Below are 19,621 nucleotides of genomic sequence, written 5' to 3' on the forward strand. Positions count from 1 at the left end.
ATATAGCGGTATACAGTCCTGGTAAATTTCTGCAAATACTTCACTTTTTACTTAGAAAAATTACCAAGCGGGCGAACAAGTGAGTTTTAGATATTTGTCCAAATTCGGGTTGAAGTTAGATAATTTTTCTTGATGTTTAATAGGGTCTTGTTATGTATTTCAATCTCAGGCATCCAAATCTGGGAGCCAAATGATTCTTTTTCAAATTGAACGAGATATTGCCCATTTATCGCCCTAAAATGTAAAAATGAAGGACATATCCTGAAATTGAATTCCAAAATACTTCAGTCTTTGCCCCAAAAAACTGTAGGCCAGTAGCTTCATATTTGTCTCAAAATTTACGTCAAAGTAGAACAATCTTTTTCATAGAGGTATCTATGGTGTTCTAATGTTACTCGATTATTTTCATTCATATCCGTGACTGAAGCGATATCTTATTGTAAGACAACCGCGTATTTAATTTTCGCGCGTACAACCTGCTCGAATATGGCGTAGAAAGACCACAGAATACATTGTGGAAAGGCATTTCTAGAGGCCCTGTTACTCAAACGCTGCCTCCACTCTCCTCGCTTGCATCTCACGGACCATGGTTAGTAGACCGCTCAATCGCCGAAACATGGAGGTAAGATTGAGTTACCTCCATGCATCGAAATCACCGATCTTCGACCCATGTGACAGAGGATACGATTTGTAATGTCCATTCTCTCTAAGTCCATGTCCCGAACGGCGTGAAATCGCAGATGGATCAGTAAAGTGTCCATAAAATTAAAAATAACGCATGCGTACATTCGAACTCAGTCTACTTCTCGTGCTGTCATTTCGGCTAAGCTTGGGCAACAGTGTTGACATTGTGAGGATCGATGATCAATATTATTTAAGTAACTCCAATCGATGTTAATTATTTTCTGTCGTTCGTATGGTGTGCATCTTGATCGAAAAGTACAATGAGTTCGAGCGAGGATGAAGTTCATCGAGATATCAAACCACACATCATTGATAACACGAGTGCAAGTGAGGATGAATATATAATACCAGATATCGCTGAAACTATGATGAGTTCGAGTGAAGATGAGACTGATCAATGCACACCATCAGATTTTGTTGATGAGACGAAACATGTATTAATAAATACCTTGCCTGCAAAATCGCGTACAAGATACGAGTCCATTTATGATAAGTTTGTCGAATGGAGAAAAAAAAAAAATACCACATCATTTTCGGAAAACGTACTGATGACTTATTTCAATGAGTTATCTAAAACTCTTAAGCCATCTACCTTGTGGTCACAGTATTCGATGTTGAAAAGTACAATTATCAGTAGAGATGATATTGATATCAGCAGTTATACGAATTTGACCGCATTCCTCAAACGACAGGCAACCGGATTCAAAAGCAAGAAATCGAAGGTGTTGACTTCGCATGATGTGGAAGAATTTCTTAATAAAGCTCCAGATATGAAATATTTAGCAACGAAGGTGAATAACAAAAAATACATACTTGTCGTGTAAAGACACTCTCTACTGTAATTACTAACAACATCTCATTTTCAGGTTGCTCTAGTCTTCGGAGTGGCTGGAGCCTGCCGAGGGAGAGAGCTCTGTAACATAACGACAAGCGACATCAATGACACCGGCACTATGGCAGTAATAACGATACCACAGGCAGAAACAAATGTTCAGAGAACTTTCTTAGTTATACAAAACTTTTATGATATTTTTAAAAAATACAAGGCCCTTCGTCCACCTGATGCAGCAACAAATAGATTTTTTCTAAATTATCAAAATGGCAAATGTACTCAACAAGTTATTGGGATTCATAAATTTGGTAATATGCCAAAGGAAATTGCTGCATTCCTAAATTTGTCAAATCCAAAAGACTACACTGGACATAGTTTTCGGCGAACGTCAGCCACTCTACTTGCAGATACTGGAGTGAATATAAGAAGGTTGACAAATCACATTGGATGGAAATCCAATCGAGCGGCAGAGGAACATAACGACGATTCGCCGGATGATAGAAACGAAAGTTTCAAACGAATTACCGAGTCAGGGGACATGGAGCCATCAACTCCTATCGCTTGTAACAGTTCTGTAGTAGATTCTACTCTCGAATTACCATCTTCTACGAAACGAATAAAACATTCCAATGATGTTGCAAATATCGCCAAAATAGTAACACCCGGAACTGCCTCTTTAACTTTTAACCGTTGCTCCAATATCACAATTCTACAGGATTCAACATCTAAAAATGGGTCTTTGACTTTCAACGAATGCTCCAATATTACAATTGATTTCCGTGAGAAGAAATAAATGAATAGTTTTTCGACAAGATTCAAAGACTTTTATGACCCTTGAATTTCGCTAGAATTTACACTGATCAGACTTCCCACTGATCCGACCATTGAACGTTTGCTTTCTACACATTATACGAAGTATGCGAGCATCTACACATGTATATCAGGCCGCGTGAAAAAAAAAAATTTTTGTTGATTAAATATATCCTTAAAGTCTCTCCACCGCAAAAAAACAAGTCCCCCTAAAATCCCCCCTCGATATCTCACAAATTGCTTACCCCTCAATTTTTGGGATATTGAAAAATCAATCAATTTTTCATTTTTAAAATAACTATACACAAAATTTTTGCTACAATTTTTTCTACTAAATTCTTGCAGGAACTTAAATTCTCTACAAAATAGGTGCCTATAGTTTTTCATCTAAACTCAATAGAAAGAAAGTTATGGAACGTCAAAGCAGAGAAAGAAACATTAAATTGTTGAACGTTGAGAACAATTGTCATTTTCCATAAGAATGACGAATTTTTATTCTCTGCTTTGATGCTCCGTAATTTTGTTTCTTTTGAGTTTAGGTGAAAAACTATAAGAACACCAATTTGTAGAGGATTTAATTTCCTACAAGATAATCAAAACAGAAATGATAAATTTTTTTTTTATGAATAGTTATTTTAAAAATTGAAGTGATTTTTTTTTCAATGTATTGTAACTGGGAAAAGGGACCCCCCTATTCACTTTTCGAGATATCGCGGGAATTTATTTTTTGCGGTACAAAAACTCGTCAGATATATTTATTCAAGAGAAAAGAAAAGAATTTTCTTTGACACGGTTTAATGTATATTCTCTTTACCTAGCTTCAATTTTTATTTTTTCTCCAGTGGAATGAGAATACTACCCTATTAATCGTTCGATAAAAATTGCCAAAAACTTCTCCACATTTTTCCGCGATTCTTTCTATTCTCCGGTCACAATTAATGTACAGACTAGATGTAGAGAAGATAAAGTAATAGGGTACTACATTTTTTCGAAGTCATCGTTGGCAGAGGGAATAAAAATATCTCGAAGTCTAGTAGAGAATTTCGTCGAACAAATTGGTGAGGTATTAGGTCTGTACGAGAAGTATGATCATCAGTTTTAAACCACGAAAGATAATATCGGAATGAGAAAAAAGTGCATTTCCCGTAGTCTTACATTGAATTTTTATTACCCATATAATAATTTTGTCGAGTTTTCATTCCTCACGGGTAATCCCGGTAAAGAGATGGCCCACCCTCACACTCCTCGCTTCTACCACCCTTGCGCTTAGTGTTTCGTGACACAAAGGAGTCTTGTTGAACACAAAGTAGCATCTGTACTTGTAATCGATAAGGAACAAGAGTGGTACCGTTGTACTACGAAATGCGTGTCGTTGTCACGCGGGGAGGCCCGTTTCATTCAAGTACATACATGTAATTCTATAACTATAGGTACGAAGTTATCTACCTGCACGTTATTCAAAAACTCATCCGTTGTATAACAGTACACCGGGTAGTCGAGAATCTCGTCAAAATAATTGTATAGAGCTGGCGAGGACATTCGAAGGGGATTCTACCCCAACCGACGAGGGTTTCGAATGTGTTTAGCATGCTTGAAACTGAATTATATCCGGTTACAATCTACGTACGTATAGCTATATTGCTGCGAAATCTTGCGTTTGTCATTTCAATCAAATATTTACACGGTTATCTAACTCTGTACCGTTAAAATAATTATTTCCACGATTACCCACACTACAGCGTGAAATAGAAATATGCAAATTTTCTAAGAATACAGTTACCATTTGTCTTTGAGTCATCTAATTTTTTATCAGCACGTGTGCGGTCTTTCTACTGAGGCATACACCACCTTCTTCGTATCGGGCTAGAGCTTTTCTCTTTTATACTGACAATGAGAAACGTTTGCTCCATCACTACAGTGTCAAGACCGACAGGTTCTCTTTTTTTTTTCCTTTTTCTTTCTCATTCCCAGACCTCGTATACGGTCGTTTATACCGGTATCGGTACACTGACAGGGGTGTAATACAACACATATAGACTTGAAGGTGATCGTCTGTGTGATTCCGGTAAACGAAACGAATGTTTGTTTTCTGTCAGTGTGTACGCGATGTATCGATAGATAGTCATCGTTACAATAGTGAATCCGAGCTTGCAGCTTGATATACAGCTATAATTATATATCTGTACAATATATACCTGAAGTCTGAACTTTGACTTTGATTGATGGACTCGGAGGTCGTTAAAGGGGTAAACAGGGCACAAGCTGATGCGTTAGGTTCAACGTGGGATTTTAGCTAAATATTATTTTAAAGACGTATACAGTTTCACGAGGTGCGTCTTTCAATCCTGCCGAACCCTTTTTGGAGATAAGCCGAAAATTAAGCTCCTGCGTTGATTCATTAATTGTATCAGAGTGTGAAAGCGAATGAAATTCTGAATCAAGAAAGTCGATCGGTATGGTAACTTCTGTTGAGACGGTTTTATTTCAGCCGGTTTAACAGTAGAAACCAATTCAGAAGAATAAAATAAAGTATACGCTCACGATGGAGCATGAAACGAAATAATATCCGATGCACACTACGTTCCATAAATCGATTTGATTCATGCATAACAGAAGGAAGACCAGGCCAAGTTTATTTTACGACGTACCTACTCTACAAATCGTGAATTCGTGCGTTCACCTGGCAGAACAAGATAACGTAAAACTTCGCGGGGTTGTTTGGCACCGAATAAAACTACATAATTGTACCAAAAAAGCTCCTCGAACGGATAAACCTGTAAACGTTTATATTATACTACAGCCATACGGATGTACCGATGTAGCGGATTTGGAATCCACTCTTTGAGTTTTCATCGATATTGCGGTCCTTTAGAAGAAAAAAAGTTAAAAACTTGGAGAAGATTCGAGTGGAATGCGAAAATGCAATGTGATAAGGCCGCGCCCGTATGATTTCTAGGGCTCATATCAAAGAAATTAGAAGAGCTTTTTGGGTGCAGTTGGTCGTACAACGTTGAAAATTTGGTTTACCGCCAAGTGCAGCGATTTTCGCCGTGTATAACTACGGGTATACGTATTGCATAAAGGGTACACGTATAAAATGGCTGCGGTATCTATACGAGCTTTTCAAATAGTTGGATTCATGCCCGTAGTCGTGCAGGTCATGTTACAACGGTTGAGATCAACGCGCGATTATTCTTTGAGCTCATTTAACAACACTTTGAACCTTCCTGCAGAAGCGGTTATTATCTCAATGTGTTCACCTCGAACCGGAAGTTGGAGAAATTGGTCACGTGCACCCATAAAAACAAGGTAAAATGATGCAAGCGCCCTAGATTCGACTTACCAATTTTCCCAAGTTCCTATACCTATAGACCTCGACCAAACGATATAACTTGAAAACTGACGACGTCAAGCGGAAGAGAAGCTGTTATCTCGTGGTGGCGTATTATAACGTACTATACGTTCACCTGCAGTTTTCATAATCTTCGGTCAATATTAAGATAAAAATCTCACGTGCACCACGTACGACACCGTTGCACTTAGGTCACAATAATTCGACCTCCGGGTCATTCCTCCATCGCGTTATAACTGAAAAGGTTTTCTGCGTTGTATATAACTAGAATTTTTTGGAAAACAAAATATTACAAAATCCCCTGTTTGGACTGTCTTCGTTTCAGTTTTGATTTCCCTCGGCCGGTGTAACATATTCCTATTTCGTAGCACCAGCGGGCTAACTCCTTCTATTCCGGAGGAAGGATCGAACCAAGAGTAATAAATTTATGAAATCTGAACTATGGATGTACCATATCCGATACGATAAATTTCAAGAGGGGTTTGATATATCTTCTGAAAAACCTTACAGAAATAGTTCTGACTCCGATGCATAGGAGGGTAAATATTTCATATTCGGAATATACCGTTGCATTATTCGCAGTTGTGTACCCACCCTGCGTTCATCGCTCGTTTACTTCTCTGTAGAATGAACGGATTTGTCGGTTCAAAAAAAAAAATACTGAGTCAACTTTTTTTTATAAATGAAGTAATTATTACATGTGCGAATAATTCCATAAACTACCGTACATATCAAGGAGATATAATCTGTTGTGTATAATAATATTGTTATGGTACAATCTTAAATAAACTTAACAACGATCGATTCTTATTCATTATAATAATATATATGCTATATAATCAATATATTTGTATCGTATAAACTTTATTTCATTTTTATTGCTATTGTTTATGATTTATTTTAAATTAAGCACGTCTCGAATCTCACTAAACCTGTCCTGCATTTCCATTCGATTGCCTAATTTTATATGAGTAATTAATAATATTTACGATCCTTCGATAATTATTCTTTAGATAATGTCGCACGTACGGATTTTCAGTAATCATATCGTATCATCGAGAATCAAGTCGAGTTCTGGCATCTGCCCGAATTGCAAAACTCGAAAGCGTAATTTGCTAGATAATGCTAAAACAGTCAACAACCTAGTCATTTAATAATAATTGAATTTTGCTCTATCGAACTATATTTGAAGTTTGACCAACTTTCGTCGTCGCCCCCTTTTGAAAGGTAATTTAAACTTAATATACTCATACACGTCGTTATATTCTGGGTCTTCTATACCCGAAATAATACCGCTAATATCCGATTTTATACACTTAACATTTAAATTGCGCGTTGTACGAAAACGGATAATTGTTTTTCATACTTGGATCAATTAGCTGATAATCTCTAGCCATAATTTTATCACCAGGAAGCCATTTTTCTCGCAGCCGATACATTCGCCGTGAGTCTCCGATCTAGCTGAACTGAAAACTGAGAAGAGAAAGAAAATCTTATATTTGATACACAAACTGACCGTCGTTAGAAATTTTTCTTTCGCCCTACTTACTCTTCGTCTATAACTTCGCAACTGTGATACTTGCTGGATGTATCCAGCCAACTTTCGACCCCACTGGAAGCCAGATCGTCGCACGATGGAAGTTCTGGAAGAGGTTCCATGCTGGGTGCACCTTTTTTAGTCAAATTATTCCCCACCGCTCGGTCTTTGGGTTTCGTGCCACCGACTGGAATAATAAAAAAAAGTCAACAAATTGGAATTCGAGTAATCGGCAATGGATGTTTACCATTATTCGACGCCAATTTTGACTCCTTGCGACGAATTAGGGCCTGTCTCGATCCTCTTGGGCTTCTGTATTCCCCACCGATACCTAATCCAGCGCTTATGCTCGGAAGACGAATGTCCAAGTGCGAACCTTTGTCTGTAACAATCTGTTATGGGATTTTATTGAATAACGGGATCGAGTAGCGAAGTAAAAGCACATTTGCGATGAAAGATGACATTTTTTGCAGACGCCTTATTTATTTCATTATTCCCCAAACTCACTTTGTTGTTCATGGCATAAAGTTTTGTGGCAATATCTCTGGCTACCAGAGTAGTTAAAACGGTTGCAAGGTAGGCTTCTTTGACCAGAAGGTATTCTAAAGCTGTTCTTTGCCAGAACAGATACCTGCAGGAACTGGCGGCGACTATGGAAACCTGGAAAAATATTTGTAATATAATCACGTGAGTTGCGTGTTACGTTAGAGCGAAAAACTTGCCTTAAATTTCTCGTCGACCGACGCCCGTGAACTTTCAAATTCTGGTGAATCCAGAAATTCACAGGGTAGAATTGGATGAAGGAAATTAGTATCGCTGAGTACATTCACCTTGCCATTGAGTAAAAGGCCCAGACGGTCAGTTCTGGTTAAATTTTGCATCGCGTAGGCCTCGCCGGCGTGGAGAGACATTATTGTTGCAAATTCCGGAGACACCAGCCGTTTGAATTGCATCCGCGAGACCTGTTTTAACGAAAAATGAACTTTTTAAAATCGAGCTCGGTCATCCAACTCTGGTTTCTATGAAACAATTACCTTAAATGGATAGAACAACGTGTGATAAGCCTCCTCCAATTCAGGATCAAATTTGATGGGTCTCATCCTGTAGACGATGTAAACTAGCTGTCCTATGTTCAGTATTAAAAAAGTGAAATTCCAGGAGAAGATGTCGGGTGCGCAGATAACGTGCCATGCCCACCCAGAGAATAGTATAAATCCTAGAATAGAAATGATCGTGAATATCAAATCTATCCGGGGTATTAAAAATTTTATCTATACCGAATCCAAACACTCACCAATTATGAGAACCGAGTGCATGAATAAAATCCCCTTTTTCGAAGACGGCGCCGAATAGGATAAGGCAAAGCAGAAATTTGCCAATTGAAATAGGATATGTTGGGGTTGTTGCCATAAACACATAGCAACGTTTGCTTTGAGAGAAAAAATATTTTAACATCAGTTGAAAATAATCGAGCTCATTTTTAATACTATTAATTTCAGACAATTATCTCGTAATCTCTGAAAGCTACGTCCTTTCTTCAGCGTTCGTGTTAAACTACGCTATAATATACTTGTATATTCAACTTGGATAAATATCATGTAGCAAATGCATTTATATAATAAGGGTAGTAAACTGAACAACGTCAATCACATCCATGGCACCGTACAATCATCGATCTAAAATAACATTTACGTAAGGAGTTTACTCGGTTGAAAGTAGATATGAAATTATTGTCATGTCAATTTCAACGAACCCTTTTGATTATTTTAACAAGGGTAGGTATGTTATCAGGTTATAGAATTTTTTACTCACCATAGTGTGCTGTTATATTATACGAAGGCAGAGGATCGTGTCCCAGACTGGGACTCATGTTGCACAAAATTACAAATAAATAAAAAAAACAAGCCCTATCGGGTATTTATTATTAAGCCATTCGGTCGTGAGAGGTTTGTTTTGGTCGGACGCTAGGGTGAATTAACCACCCTCGGCGAGGGCGCAGTCAAAAACCAAGGGCGCATGTTCGAGTCTCTTCGAATCGATTCGCTACACCCTCTCAACAGTTCCGAAGGAATCCGCAAAAAACTGGTACCATTTTTCAACTTTGGCAGATTGATGTTACTCCAAGTGTTTACCTCTTTTTTATGAATAATTTATCAACTTTCCAAATCACATTGGCGAATACAATCAACGCTCATCAAGCCCTGCTTCTGTTATGAATTCTCTTGAATTTAATGCTAAGTGATCCAAATTTCACTATCTCCGATTTTCAATACTACAAATCTCAACTCTATGAAGATTTACAATAATTACTTTCTAAAACGTCATTAGGTAATTTTTGTGATGTTGGAAGTGACTTTGTCAATTTCACCTATTTTTAACGGTCTGATAAAATATTCTAGCAATCGGATAATTTCCTAATCATATATTTTATTGCTAAAATGAACGACGTAAATTTTCAATTGGGTAACAGTAAACGTGAAATCGATCGGAAGTTTTGATATAACTTTATTACGCAGAGTTACATTTTAGTTATTGCAGTAGTGATAGTATGAGACGAGTTTTTCACGATAGATTTTCTGACAATGAATGATAGTCGAGGAAGGAATCAGTAAGTTCTGGCCGAAGATGTTCCTCAATCTTCTGAGTATATATCGAAGAAAGCGTGGCGCTGCTCAGCTGGAGTAATGGATTATCCGGGTAGATCTGAAAAGTACAAGTTATCTTGGAGTCCGAAAGCATTCGGATAAATTGACCCTCGCATTATCGCCGCCATTTCAGCCAATGAAACACAAGAACTTACAGAGAATTTACAGGTGGAGAAAATCTATTCTGTTAACGTTTCTAAATCGAATGACGCGCGTAACGTGCAGTGGATGACCCCATGCGAAAACCAACATTTTTTCATCGCTGATTAGTGATGATAATCATGGTAATAATAAATCATATACAACGTGGATGAAAATATACTCACAACCATGCAATGCGTGGGTGCCTGTGGCTTATGCTACAGAAATTAGAACATCAACATTTCAGTACTCTTGTGTAAAATAAAATTTAAATCGCGTGAAACGATTATTCGCGGTGCATGTACTATGAGGGGAATCCGTTCGATACCTGGAAACAGTTTATCGTGAAATCTAGTCCGCTTTCCAATTCTACCATCTAGATTCACGAAAGGTTGAAATTGCGATAACGAAATATTTAATGTCAGTAGAATATTGCAAATAATAGCTCAAATTAAAGTGAAACCGGTTGCTGTGTTAAAATATATCAACATAAATACAGATGATTCATTGTCTTTTTTTGTTCTATTTCAACGTAAAATGTACACTAATGCATGTATAAAAATATCGCTGTAATCTTAGGAGGCGACGCAGGAAACTGTTCGCCTACCTTCTTCCTCCGAATCGGATATTCGTGTCGCTTGAAGTGAACTCTGTTTCGAAAGCGTTCTTCCAAGACCTCTTGGTCTCGGTGGAGGTGATTGCTTGTTCCATAGGGCCTCCAGCTGATCGAAATGCTGGGATTGTGCGAGAGCTGCCTGTTCGGGGCCTAAACCAGGCTGCGAACCAGCGAGTCCAGCTTTACTGATTTCCTCCATTGAAGCGCTTACGCTGAACCGGCGTTTCAGACGCTCTTCAACAGCGGCAACCATTATACCTATTGGGAAATTGTTAATGACCAGAACATTCAAGGCGGAAGCCAACGATTTCAACACTCTTCGACAAATATCAACGCATTTTAATCAAGTCAAGCGTCAAGACTTGTCATGGGACTTGACATTCACTTCGAACCAAGATCAATCTGACTGCATTCGCACATTCGCAAGTTATACTTATCGGATTGTGTTATTATTTGTAAAAATTTATGCTGAATTATCGGTTATGTGAGTAACATTTATAAAAAATAGAAAAAAAAAAATAAAACGCTCGATTAAACGAATCCCACTGAAAGTTGCCGACGAAATATACATGCACAAGTAGATAAAACTGACGGCGCATAATGGATAACGATCCAATTGGATTATGTAAATTTTCTTTATATCTGCATGTTTCATCTCGGAGGAACTCGTAAATTCTGTTGCTTTTACGAGAAGTGCAACTTTAACAACTGGCTGGTAATCTTGGGATCGATACGTATGCTTCGGAATTTATGAACAAAAATGTCGGTCGTTACCTGACGTGAGATGACCGTATTTTCTCTGCCACGTATAAGTGTCCAAGGATACCTCCTTCTTGAGCAATCTTCTCGCCGGTCTCTTTGGCCCCGGAGGTCTGAGATCCCTCGGGGCCACGTATTCGGGAAGTTTGACGTACTGTGCGGGGGTGTTGTGGAGGCATAAAATGGGCAGACACTTGTGTTCCAATAAGTGTAACGCGAGTCTTGAGCAATCAGTGGACATTTCAACCCCCAATACCGGAACGTGCAGCATAATGGAACTCAAGGCAGTTCCCTTTTTAGTGTCCCAGACAATCAGGCTTTTGTCCTCGCTACCAGACACCGCCAAAGTACCGTCTCCGGAAAGACGAATGCACGTTACGTAGCCGAGATGTCCGGTTAAAGTGTGGAGATCCGCACCGGTGTTTATGTCCCATACGATCAAATTCGCATCTCTCGAACCGGATACTACAATGGATTTGTCCGAAACGGCTACCGCTACGCAAGTAACGTGATCGGTGTGTCCCACCAGGACCTGATAACATTCAATGATCGGTAAAAAATGCGCATCATCGTGCGAAAGATTTTATTGCGCCCGCCTACCTGGGACAATTTTCCTCCCGCGAGTTGCCATACTTTTAAACTCATATCTCTGGAGCCGGTTATCAGCGATTGAGAATCCGGAGTAACGACGAGACAGGTGATATCCTGGGAATGGGAAACAGGGTATTTTTCCTCCGGTCCCAATCCCAAGCCAAGAATTCTAATGTGATTATCTCCGGAACCACAGACGGTGTATCTAAAAATTGGACGGATTATTTTTAGCTGTCTCATTTTTTTCCAACTTCGTTTTTTTTTTACCTCATATCAGAAGCTACCGCAAAACATCGACCGGGTCCGCAGAGCGATTGAATCAGAGTTCCACTATCAGCAGCCCAAACTCTTATAGAACCAGCTCTGTCGGAACTGACGACTCTTCGTCCGTCCAGCATAACCGTTACAGCGGTTACGGGAGCTTGATGTCTGAAAGTCGCGACTACAAGGCCCAAAGTTAGTCCCCATACTCTGACAGTTTTATCCTCGGACCCTACAACCGCCAGAAATTGAAATTTCGTGCGAAATCGCTCACCGGAATCTGATCTTTCATCGACCGAATCGCGTATCTACCTGAAGCAGCGAAAAGACCAGAGGCGGAAAAAGCAACGCAAGTAACACTCGCGATGTGCCCTTCCAACGTGGACACTAATTCGTGAGTGTTTAGCTGCCAGAGATTAACGAGCGAGTCCACACCGCCGGTAACAGCCATTGCACCGTCTCTGGAAACATCCAAGCACGAGATAGGAGCTCCATGGGGCTGAAGCGACTCCTGCTTTCCACCTGCCTTTGACGGACGTGTGGCAACCTCCTCCCCCCGAAAACTCCAATAATTTACACGACCACCGCCAGCAGTTATTAGGAAATCGTCTTTTTCCGTCACCTGTAAAATCGCGAGTCTCTTAGATAAAAATCATACCAGCTAAGTGCGAGGGTCATTTGGAATTCCTTACCTTCACCGACGTCACGTCTGCCGATGGACTCGCGGGCAACGCCTTCGTCAATCTTCCACTGTGCATGTCGAATACCGAAACCCTTCCGTCAACTCCACCAGCCACGGCTCTTCTACAATCTTTTGCCAAGCACACGCTCTTTATAGGACCTTGATGTCCTCTCAGTGTATGGATCTCTGTGCCGGTTGCCAACGATCTTAGGTACAATTTTTGGTCCTCGCAGGCAGCGAGGAGGAAGACTGAGTCGGTAGAAACGTCGAGCATTGTAACAGGAGACGGAAGAGGAATGGTATTCAGCAATGTAAAACTTTCGAGGGACCAGAGGCAAACGGTTGCGTCCGACGATCCAGAAACCAAGACTTCCCCGGCGGAGTCAACGCGTAGAGAAGTCACCGGGCCCCGATGATGATCAACTTTCATCAACACCTCACCCGTCAGTAGCCGAGTTGCAATTATTCTAGAATCTTCGCCGCCGCTCACTATTATGGAATTTCCCATCGCCGGGGTGAGAGAAAGGACGGGGGCGATATGCTCACAAATTCGTTGCTTCATAGTGAGTTCTTTCATGTCCCATACTATTATAGACGTGTCTTCGGAACCGGTCATTAAATATTGAGACTGCTTGGTAATCGCCAAGCACGATATCGGCCCCGAATGACCTGTGAAAATTTCGTAAAACATTCCGGATGTTCTTCCACGATAATCGAAGTGAATATGAGAAGGAATAAGAACCTTTGAAAGTGTGAACCAGCTGACCAGACATTACGTGCCAAAGCTGAGCGTCACCCTGAGGAGGTACTACGACCACGTGCTGTCCCGAAGGCGCTGCCTCCACCAATCTCACACCTTGAGGACAGGTGAGAACGCGAATTTGAAGTGGAAGCGGTGGCTGCAGCCACCCATTCAATGGTACCAATAGCGGTGCCGCGTAGCCATCGCACCAAGCCATAGCTGCCATTACCATTCGACTCACCTAGAACGGCGGAAATGGGGTGAAGGCGGAAAATAGGTGTTTTGAATCGCAAATTTTGTTAGAAAAGGAGACAAGCGAGATTCAGATTCACAGGAATAGCCAAGGATTACTTTTTACGCCTGGCTTTTACTGAAATACTTCTTACCAAATCTCCGCCATCTTCGGCGACGGGTCTCAGCCAGCAGATCAATTGCGCCCCTAACTGCAGGGGATCTCTAGTTAGAACGTCGCTGGATTTTCGAACCGCGTAGTAAACCAGTTCTAAGTCTCTTTCGAGCAAATATCTCCTGGCGTGTTCCAGCACACAACGTAGGTAACTGACGGATATCATCTGAACGGCTGCTAAGAGGAAATCAAATGCGCATACAGCCAGTCTCTTCAATCTGTCAACGTCACCGGCACGTAAAAGATGCAACCAAGCTTCCTCGACGTGACGAATAGTGTAGGTAATATCTTGAGATCTCGGTGCACTTTGGAATGGAGTTTCTTTGGCCGGTGGTGAACCCGGATCTTCGGGTGATTTTTCGTCACTTTCGTCGGAGTCTTCCGAGAAGAACAGATTCGCTACTTCTGCATAGGCTGATCTCGAGCTATCCTGAGTAGCGAAGTATCTCTTTCGCGCCACTTCACCGCTAGACCAACGCCAACTGAACATCAGACGTCCGCTCATCACTCTGATCTTGAGCCAAGGGTTCATCGTTCGTTTGACCAAGCACCAAGTCGAGAAGTTGAATTGCCCATTGGATAGAACCAGGGGTCCGTCCCCTCCGGTGGGCATTATTAACTCCAGAATTTCCGTTTCCGACAGCCCGTACTCCGTGCATGCCAAAAGTGACCCAATTCTGGTAGCTCCTTTTAGTCCGGCCAGTCTTTCCAGACGGTCGAAAGCCGCGTCAACGTCCGGCACGTTACTTTTAGCCTCCGGCAATTCTATCAATATTTCCGAACTCCTCAATCTCTCCTTCTGCAACGGGGTGAGCCTCAATGCTTCCGGAGGTACGGCGGTTGTGGCGATAAAATGCACACCTTTCGGTAGATTCAGAGGCAACCAAGATAACGCTGCTACAATATCACACTCCAGTGGATGCAGCCGGTGCAGATCATCCACCAAAATTACCAGCTGTTCCGGCATGGGATTTTCTTCTATTCCCCGCATTATCTGACTGAACCAGTTATTCAAATACAAAGGATCGAAGGAAGCGTCTCTGGGGATATTCCCGTCGTTGTTACCCGACAAAAATCCGATATGCTCGCACAAAACTCGCAGAAGTTCTAAGCTGTAAGCGGATCTCGGCGTGGATGTGCACAGTCTCACGATCCGCACGGTCGGTCCGTCGAACCAATTTGGCGCGTTTTCGTAAACGGTCGCTAACGTTGCCGTTTTGCCCGATGACTTCGGGCCCCAGACCAGAATCGGTCCGTGTTTTCGCTCTCGTCCCGCGAGCAACAGTTCTTTAATTTTAGCTATCGATTTACCGCCCTCGTCGACCGGTACGACCTCCCTCAATAAGCCCAAATGCGCCAAACTCTCCGCGTACACAGCCTGGACCATTTTTTTCCGACTTTTAATTTCCGGATCGATTTCGACCGACTCGTTAACCAGGCCTTGAATTCTTTCCAGAACTTGCTGACGCATTCTAGTCAAGTAGGTATCGTGAGACGAACAGTCGGGGTCTATTCCTCCTATTTTGTACTCTACGTCATGCCGGATCACGTTTTCATCCGGTAAACAAGCTTCGGTTCTAGATTTCAAGGTCGAAGCCCCGGGTTCGACGGTAGGAGCTGTCGGCCCCGTCCAATTTCGTATAACCGTTATCACGCCATTACCATCTTCGTCCAAACCTAAGAGTGGAGATAAAAAAAGTCCCATCAGGATTTTCGTCTTTCGGATAACTTTTCTCGTTAATTTATCACCGAGTTAGGTAAAGCATTGGTTTTTCACGTACTTAGGCCGTGTTCTAGTTGTCGCTCAGCGGTCGAATGTAAGATATTTTTAATCTCCGTGTTATCGGAATGTTCCAAGATCGCCGATTCAGCTGCTATTTTTAAAGCTTTTCTCAAATTCGACTCGTGCTGCTGATGCCAATCATCCTGAGCCGTCTCTTCACTGGACGAACAACCACATACACATGAAAGACGCAATTATGATCGACGCATTCATTCAGATTAGAAAAAAAAGAAATCGATTTTCAACCAGATGCTCAGCTACAGCAACCGACAAAAGTACAACGACATTTTTGACCGTCACCTGGAAGCCTTTAGTACGTAGGAAGATCCTTCCCGAGCGTAATACTCTTCGAGAAAGGAACAATGCGTTAGGAGAGCCTTGTAAGTTTCTTCGGTGAACCTCGTCGGCACCCAACCAGTTTTGTAATCAGCACCCACCAAAAGCTGATAACAATACGAAAACTTTGTCATGAATCCCGGGGAAATGAAAAAAGTGGACTCGGTATTTTCGAAAAAAAAAAAATAAATAACGATGCAGCTCGCTACTAGAGATCGCGAAATGCGCGCGACTTTTTTTTTCAGAGCCTTAAACCGTAACACCGAGACGTGTAGCAAGTACAAAAAGATGCGGGAAAACATGAGTAATCCACAAGCGAGCCAAAAAGACACGTCTCGGAGCATTCGCACGTCCCTTGTTGGATTCTGACTATTTTTCGTTCTTTTTTTTCTCCACTGTCGTCGAGCTTACCAGAAGAAAACATCCCCTTGAATGGCGATGCGATGCGCTTATTTCGTCTAAGAATAATTCAGCTAGACGTGGATTTACATCGGGATCTTTGTCCGTTCCATATTGCATGTCAACGAGCAGTACCTGAAAGTTTGAAGTTCTGCTTTTGAATTGTACTTAAAATATGAGAGAAAGATTCTTTGTTCGGAACTCCATACTTCGATTCCCATGTCATCGTAAATTGATTGTAACTCTGGCCCGACTCCTTCGAGGAGTTGCTTTCTTTCTTCGTGAAATTCTGGAAAGAAAAATTCAAGGTGTCATACAAGTACGGATGAAAGCAGGTCAGTTGAAGGAATCAAATAAATCCATGATAAAAAATAAAATGAAATTACGAGTCGTTCAGGTTCGTTTTCATCTCTTCGGTAAATCACTTTTGTACTCCGCAATGTACAGTCTAGTTGAAATTTGCATTCGCAGGGCCACTCGACGGCGATATTATCAGCATTCGCTAGATTGAATTATTGCACTCATTCGCGATTTATATAAGAGGAAATGCGTTAAGTTTGCATATACATAGCTCCCTTTACTTCATAGCAATAGAAATGAAGTAGTAGTCTCTCGGAGCTTTCGAATGATTCGATTTACAACGTGTTATTCAAAGCTACCGGGGTGCCCCCGCCGCCCATCTCTTTCTCTCGCTGAAACTAGGAGCGCATTCAAATCCTGTCCCTTTGTAATTTAACTTTGAAGATTGTGGACCCAGTTTAACGAACTGTTAAGGTGAGTAGTGAGCCGTACATTACCAGAGCAGTACGATGTACACGGATGCGTGCACGACGTCTCTAACTCTCTCATCCGAGTTCCCATTGGCAGATTGAAAATGTAGATGAGGAAAGATACGGAGGACCTCGGAGTTATGTATATGGAGATAAAACTCATTTGTACGCAATTCATATTTAGACGAATCAAACTAAGTTTCTGGTTATACGTGAACTCGATCCCGAAGGGCGTTCATTGTGAGGTTTGCACTTGGTTCGGATCGGGGGTACGAAACGATCACGATTTAATTGCCCTTGGGATATTTCAAATTAGCTCGCGAGTAATATTAACTTTTGCTACGGAAGATATTAAAGACTTGTATTACCGTATGGAACTACCGAGCAAACTCTCGCAAGTATCATTTGCCGCCGTCTCTTATGCGTGGGTACACCACACGCGAATTCAACTGATGTTATAAAATTTCCATCCCCCTCTCGATTACCCTTATGAATCTCGAATAGGTAACGCAGAATCAAATGACGATGCGGGATTCATAATTAACGGCGAATAATTTACACTAGGTATAAAACAGGCTGTGTCGTCGAATCAATGGTAACATACATTCGACAAATTGAGCGAAACTGTGTCCGGACTAATGAAATTCATAACGTACTTGTACTGTATACGTCCGCTGCAGTGCGCGAACACTTTGATTGACTATAAGATTATATGCTCGTAATTGGCTCGCTGTGATTATCATCAAATGCGACATAATTTGCTGATCTGCGATAACGGGAGTGAAAATTTAGTTTGCTAATTACTCGAACTGAATTCGAATTTCAAATATTGACACGTCCAATCGCGGAAAGTTGATCATCGTCGTATCCTGATCACAACCTTCGAACCTGCAACTGCGTTCAAAAATTTTCAGAACAAAACATAAAAAGTATACACGTGCAAAGCAAAACAATTAACTTGTCGATTTGAAATAAAAATTGTTGCGGAACTAAAAATCCAATCGTTTTTCGCACCTGAGTATTTTTTTCACTCATACCTGATATCCCCCTCGTGATTTCCGTATCCCATAAATTCCCGAATCCGGAAGCAAACGATGTTAAATTTTTCATCAGATTCGGGTCCTTTCTATAATTTCCGTGTAAACGCGGAGATTTCAGATAGGCGCGGCGCGGGATTTGTTGGGATTACAAATGCCCCCTTTGAGTGAAAGCGAACAAAAAGAGATTAAAATAAAAAAATCTCTTCGAACGCTTGCCCCCGGGGGGTTTAAACGGCAGATTTCTGCCTATCGCATGCGAACCACATTTTTGATTTACAGAATGTCAACGTCCGTCGAAACCGCAAATCTATTTACGCGTATCATGTCATAACTGCATGTATCGAATGTGGTTTCAATGACGAAGTCGAGCTATCTCGCTGGTAAGAATTATAACTTTTATAATCCGGGACGCGATGGAGCGCTTACAAGGATTGTAACCCTGGGAACAAATTAGACAGGTTATACGGAATACGTTTCCTGCTATGTACATCATAATCATGCCAGTTGCGCGGAAATTTCCCAACTCTATTCTCCGAGTGATCTGATGTATATTCAAAGACGCATGATAAACCCGGTAATGCCTGGAACACTTTATGGAAACTAGTTTAACATTTCCTTCATTATTCGGAAAGTTTCTGGTGAAAAACGAGAACATAACGATAATCATAGGATATCATTTGAATCGCTGACAAGGTAATAGTCATCGTTCCGATTCTGATTAGGGAAAAACGTCGTAGAGAAAAACGGGAAAAAATCTCAGGCGCTCACGAAGAAGGATAATTGGAACAAGTGAATTGGTACTCGAAAAAAAGCTCTTCAGGGTAGGGGTAAAAGGCCCTGGACATTCAGAAGAACGAGAGAAAAAATAATTGCTTCACGAAATACAAGAATATGGTTCAAAAGCAAGCGGTGTAAATAATGCATTTCGAGTGTATAAAAGTAACGACACGTTCGCGGTGTACGTAGAGTTCCTTTTTGGTGGAAATATTATACAACGTCAGCGTTGCTGTTTCGTATATCCTTCTCTCCGCGAGTTGTAACAGATGATGAATGTTTTTACCCAGAAACGGCCTTACACCCAACGGTATGCATTACCATACATAAAACCTATTTTGCATATCAGAAGAGAGATGTTATAATATACTCGTTACTATTATCCCTCCCTTTTCGCAACCAAAGGGAAATTATTTACCACAGAATGGCAGGAGGTTTACTTTTGACTCGCCTACGTGTAC

General features: G+C 41.1%; 3 protein-coding genes across 15 annotated transcripts in view; 1 reads left to right on the top strand and 2 right to left on the bottom strand.

Moving 5' to 3' along the window:
* Positions 1 to 533: 533 nt before the first annotated feature.
* On the top strand, positions 534 to 2,330 carry LOC105687471. Its single transcript, XM_012403136.3, has 2 exons — positions 534 to 1,475; positions 1,551 to 2,330. Exons 1-2 carry the CDS (start codon positions 945 to 947, stop codon positions 2,307 to 2,309), a joined length of 1,290 nt encoding a protein of 429 aa, XP_012258559.2. The 5' UTR covers positions 534 to 944; the 3' UTR covers positions 2,310 to 2,330.
* Positions 2,331 to 6,851: 4,521 nt separating this feature from the next.
* LOC105687480 (popeye domain-containing protein 3-like) lies at positions 6,852 to 9,218 on the bottom strand. Of its 3 annotated transcripts, none has more exons than XM_048654616.1 (8): positions 9,028 to 9,217; positions 8,510 to 8,644; positions 8,250 to 8,431; positions 8,046 to 8,177; positions 7,723 to 7,875; positions 7,463 to 7,607; positions 7,228 to 7,402; positions 6,852 to 7,151 (listed from the first exon to the last, which is right to left on the bottom strand). In XM_048654616.1, the coding sequence occupies exons 1-8, from the start codon at positions 9,083 to 9,085 to the stop codon at positions 7,136 to 7,138; spliced, it is 996 nt and encodes a 331-aa protein (XP_048510573.1). In that variant the 5' UTR covers positions 9,086 to 9,217; the 3' UTR covers positions 6,852 to 7,135. The 3 variants fall into 3 exon arrangements, with proteins under 3 accessions (XP_048510573.1, XP_020708884.1, XP_012258567.1); XM_020853225.2 differs by having other exon boundaries at positions 7,938 to 8,177; XM_012403144.3 differs by lacking the exon at positions 6,852 to 7,151 and having other exon boundaries at positions 7,224 to 7,402; positions 7,938 to 8,177; positions 9,028 to 9,218.
* A 485-nt stretch (positions 9,219 to 9,703) lies between these two features.
* LOC105687551 (protein qui-1) overlaps positions 9,704 to 19,621 on the bottom strand; it is a 74,663-nt gene continuing 64,745 nt past the window's right edge. For 8 of the 11 annotated variants that reach the window (XM_048654601.1, XM_048654594.1, XM_048654596.1 and 5 more), the window contains 12 exons: positions 16,786 to 16,865; positions 16,589 to 16,711; positions 16,142 to 16,284; positions 15,840 to 16,000; positions 14,039 to 15,735; positions 13,653 to 13,893; positions 12,921 to 13,579; positions 12,541 to 12,850; positions 12,235 to 12,460; positions 11,977 to 12,172; positions 11,392 to 11,908; positions 10,504 to 10,875 (listed from right to left, as the gene is read on the bottom strand). In XM_048654601.1, coding sequence (XP_048510558.1) covers positions 10,577 to 10,875; positions 11,392 to 11,908; positions 11,977 to 12,172; positions 12,235 to 12,460; positions 12,541 to 12,850; positions 12,921 to 13,579; positions 13,653 to 13,893; positions 14,039 to 15,735; positions 15,840 to 16,000; positions 16,142 to 16,284; positions 16,589 to 16,711; positions 16,786 to 16,865 — 4,652 coding nt within the window. In that variant the 3' untranslated portion in view covers positions 10,504 to 10,576. Of the gene's footprint in view, positions 9,919 to 10,186; positions 10,220 to 10,503; positions 10,876 to 11,391; positions 11,909 to 11,976; positions 12,173 to 12,234; positions 12,461 to 12,540; positions 12,851 to 12,920; positions 13,580 to 13,652; positions 13,894 to 14,038; positions 15,736 to 15,839; positions 16,001 to 16,141; positions 16,285 to 16,588; positions 16,712 to 16,785; positions 16,866 to 19,621 lie in introns of those variants that run through there. The other 3 variants (XM_048654602.1, XM_012403296.3, XM_048654603.1) reach the window with 3 other exon arrangements.

This window comes from Athalia rosae, chromosome 4 (genome assembly GCF_917208135.1).
Source record: "Athalia rosae chromosome 4, iyAthRosa1.1, whole genome shotgun sequence".
Taxonomy (NCBI): domain Eukaryota; kingdom Metazoa; phylum Arthropoda; class Insecta; order Hymenoptera; family Athaliidae; genus Athalia; species Athalia rosae.

What these genes read in the sequence shown, in the direction of transcription:
- LOC105687480 (XM_020853225.2), bottom strand. Translation starts at nt 9,085, where the DNA reads ATGAGTCCCAGTCTGGGACACGATCCTCTGCCTTCGTATAATATAACA. An exon ending in GCACTCGGTTCTCATAATTG is followed by an intron (nt 8,432 to 8,509) that starts GTGAGTGTTTGG and finishes TTTCTATTCTAG; the next exon opens with GATTTATACTATTCTCTGGG. An exon ending in AAAATTGGCGTCGAATAATG is followed by an intron (nt 7,403 to 7,462) that starts GTAAACATCCAT and finishes TTATTATTCCAG; the next exon opens with TCGGTGGCACGAAACCCAAA.
- LOC105687471 (XM_012403136.3), top strand. Translation starts at nt 945, where the DNA reads ATGAGTTCGAGCGAGGATGAAGTTCATCGAGATATCAAACCACACATC. An exon ending in TGAAATATTTAGCAACGAAG is followed by an intron (nt 1,476 to 1,550) that starts GTGAATAACAAA and finishes TCTCATTTTCAG; the next exon opens with GTTGCTCTAGTCTTCGGAGT.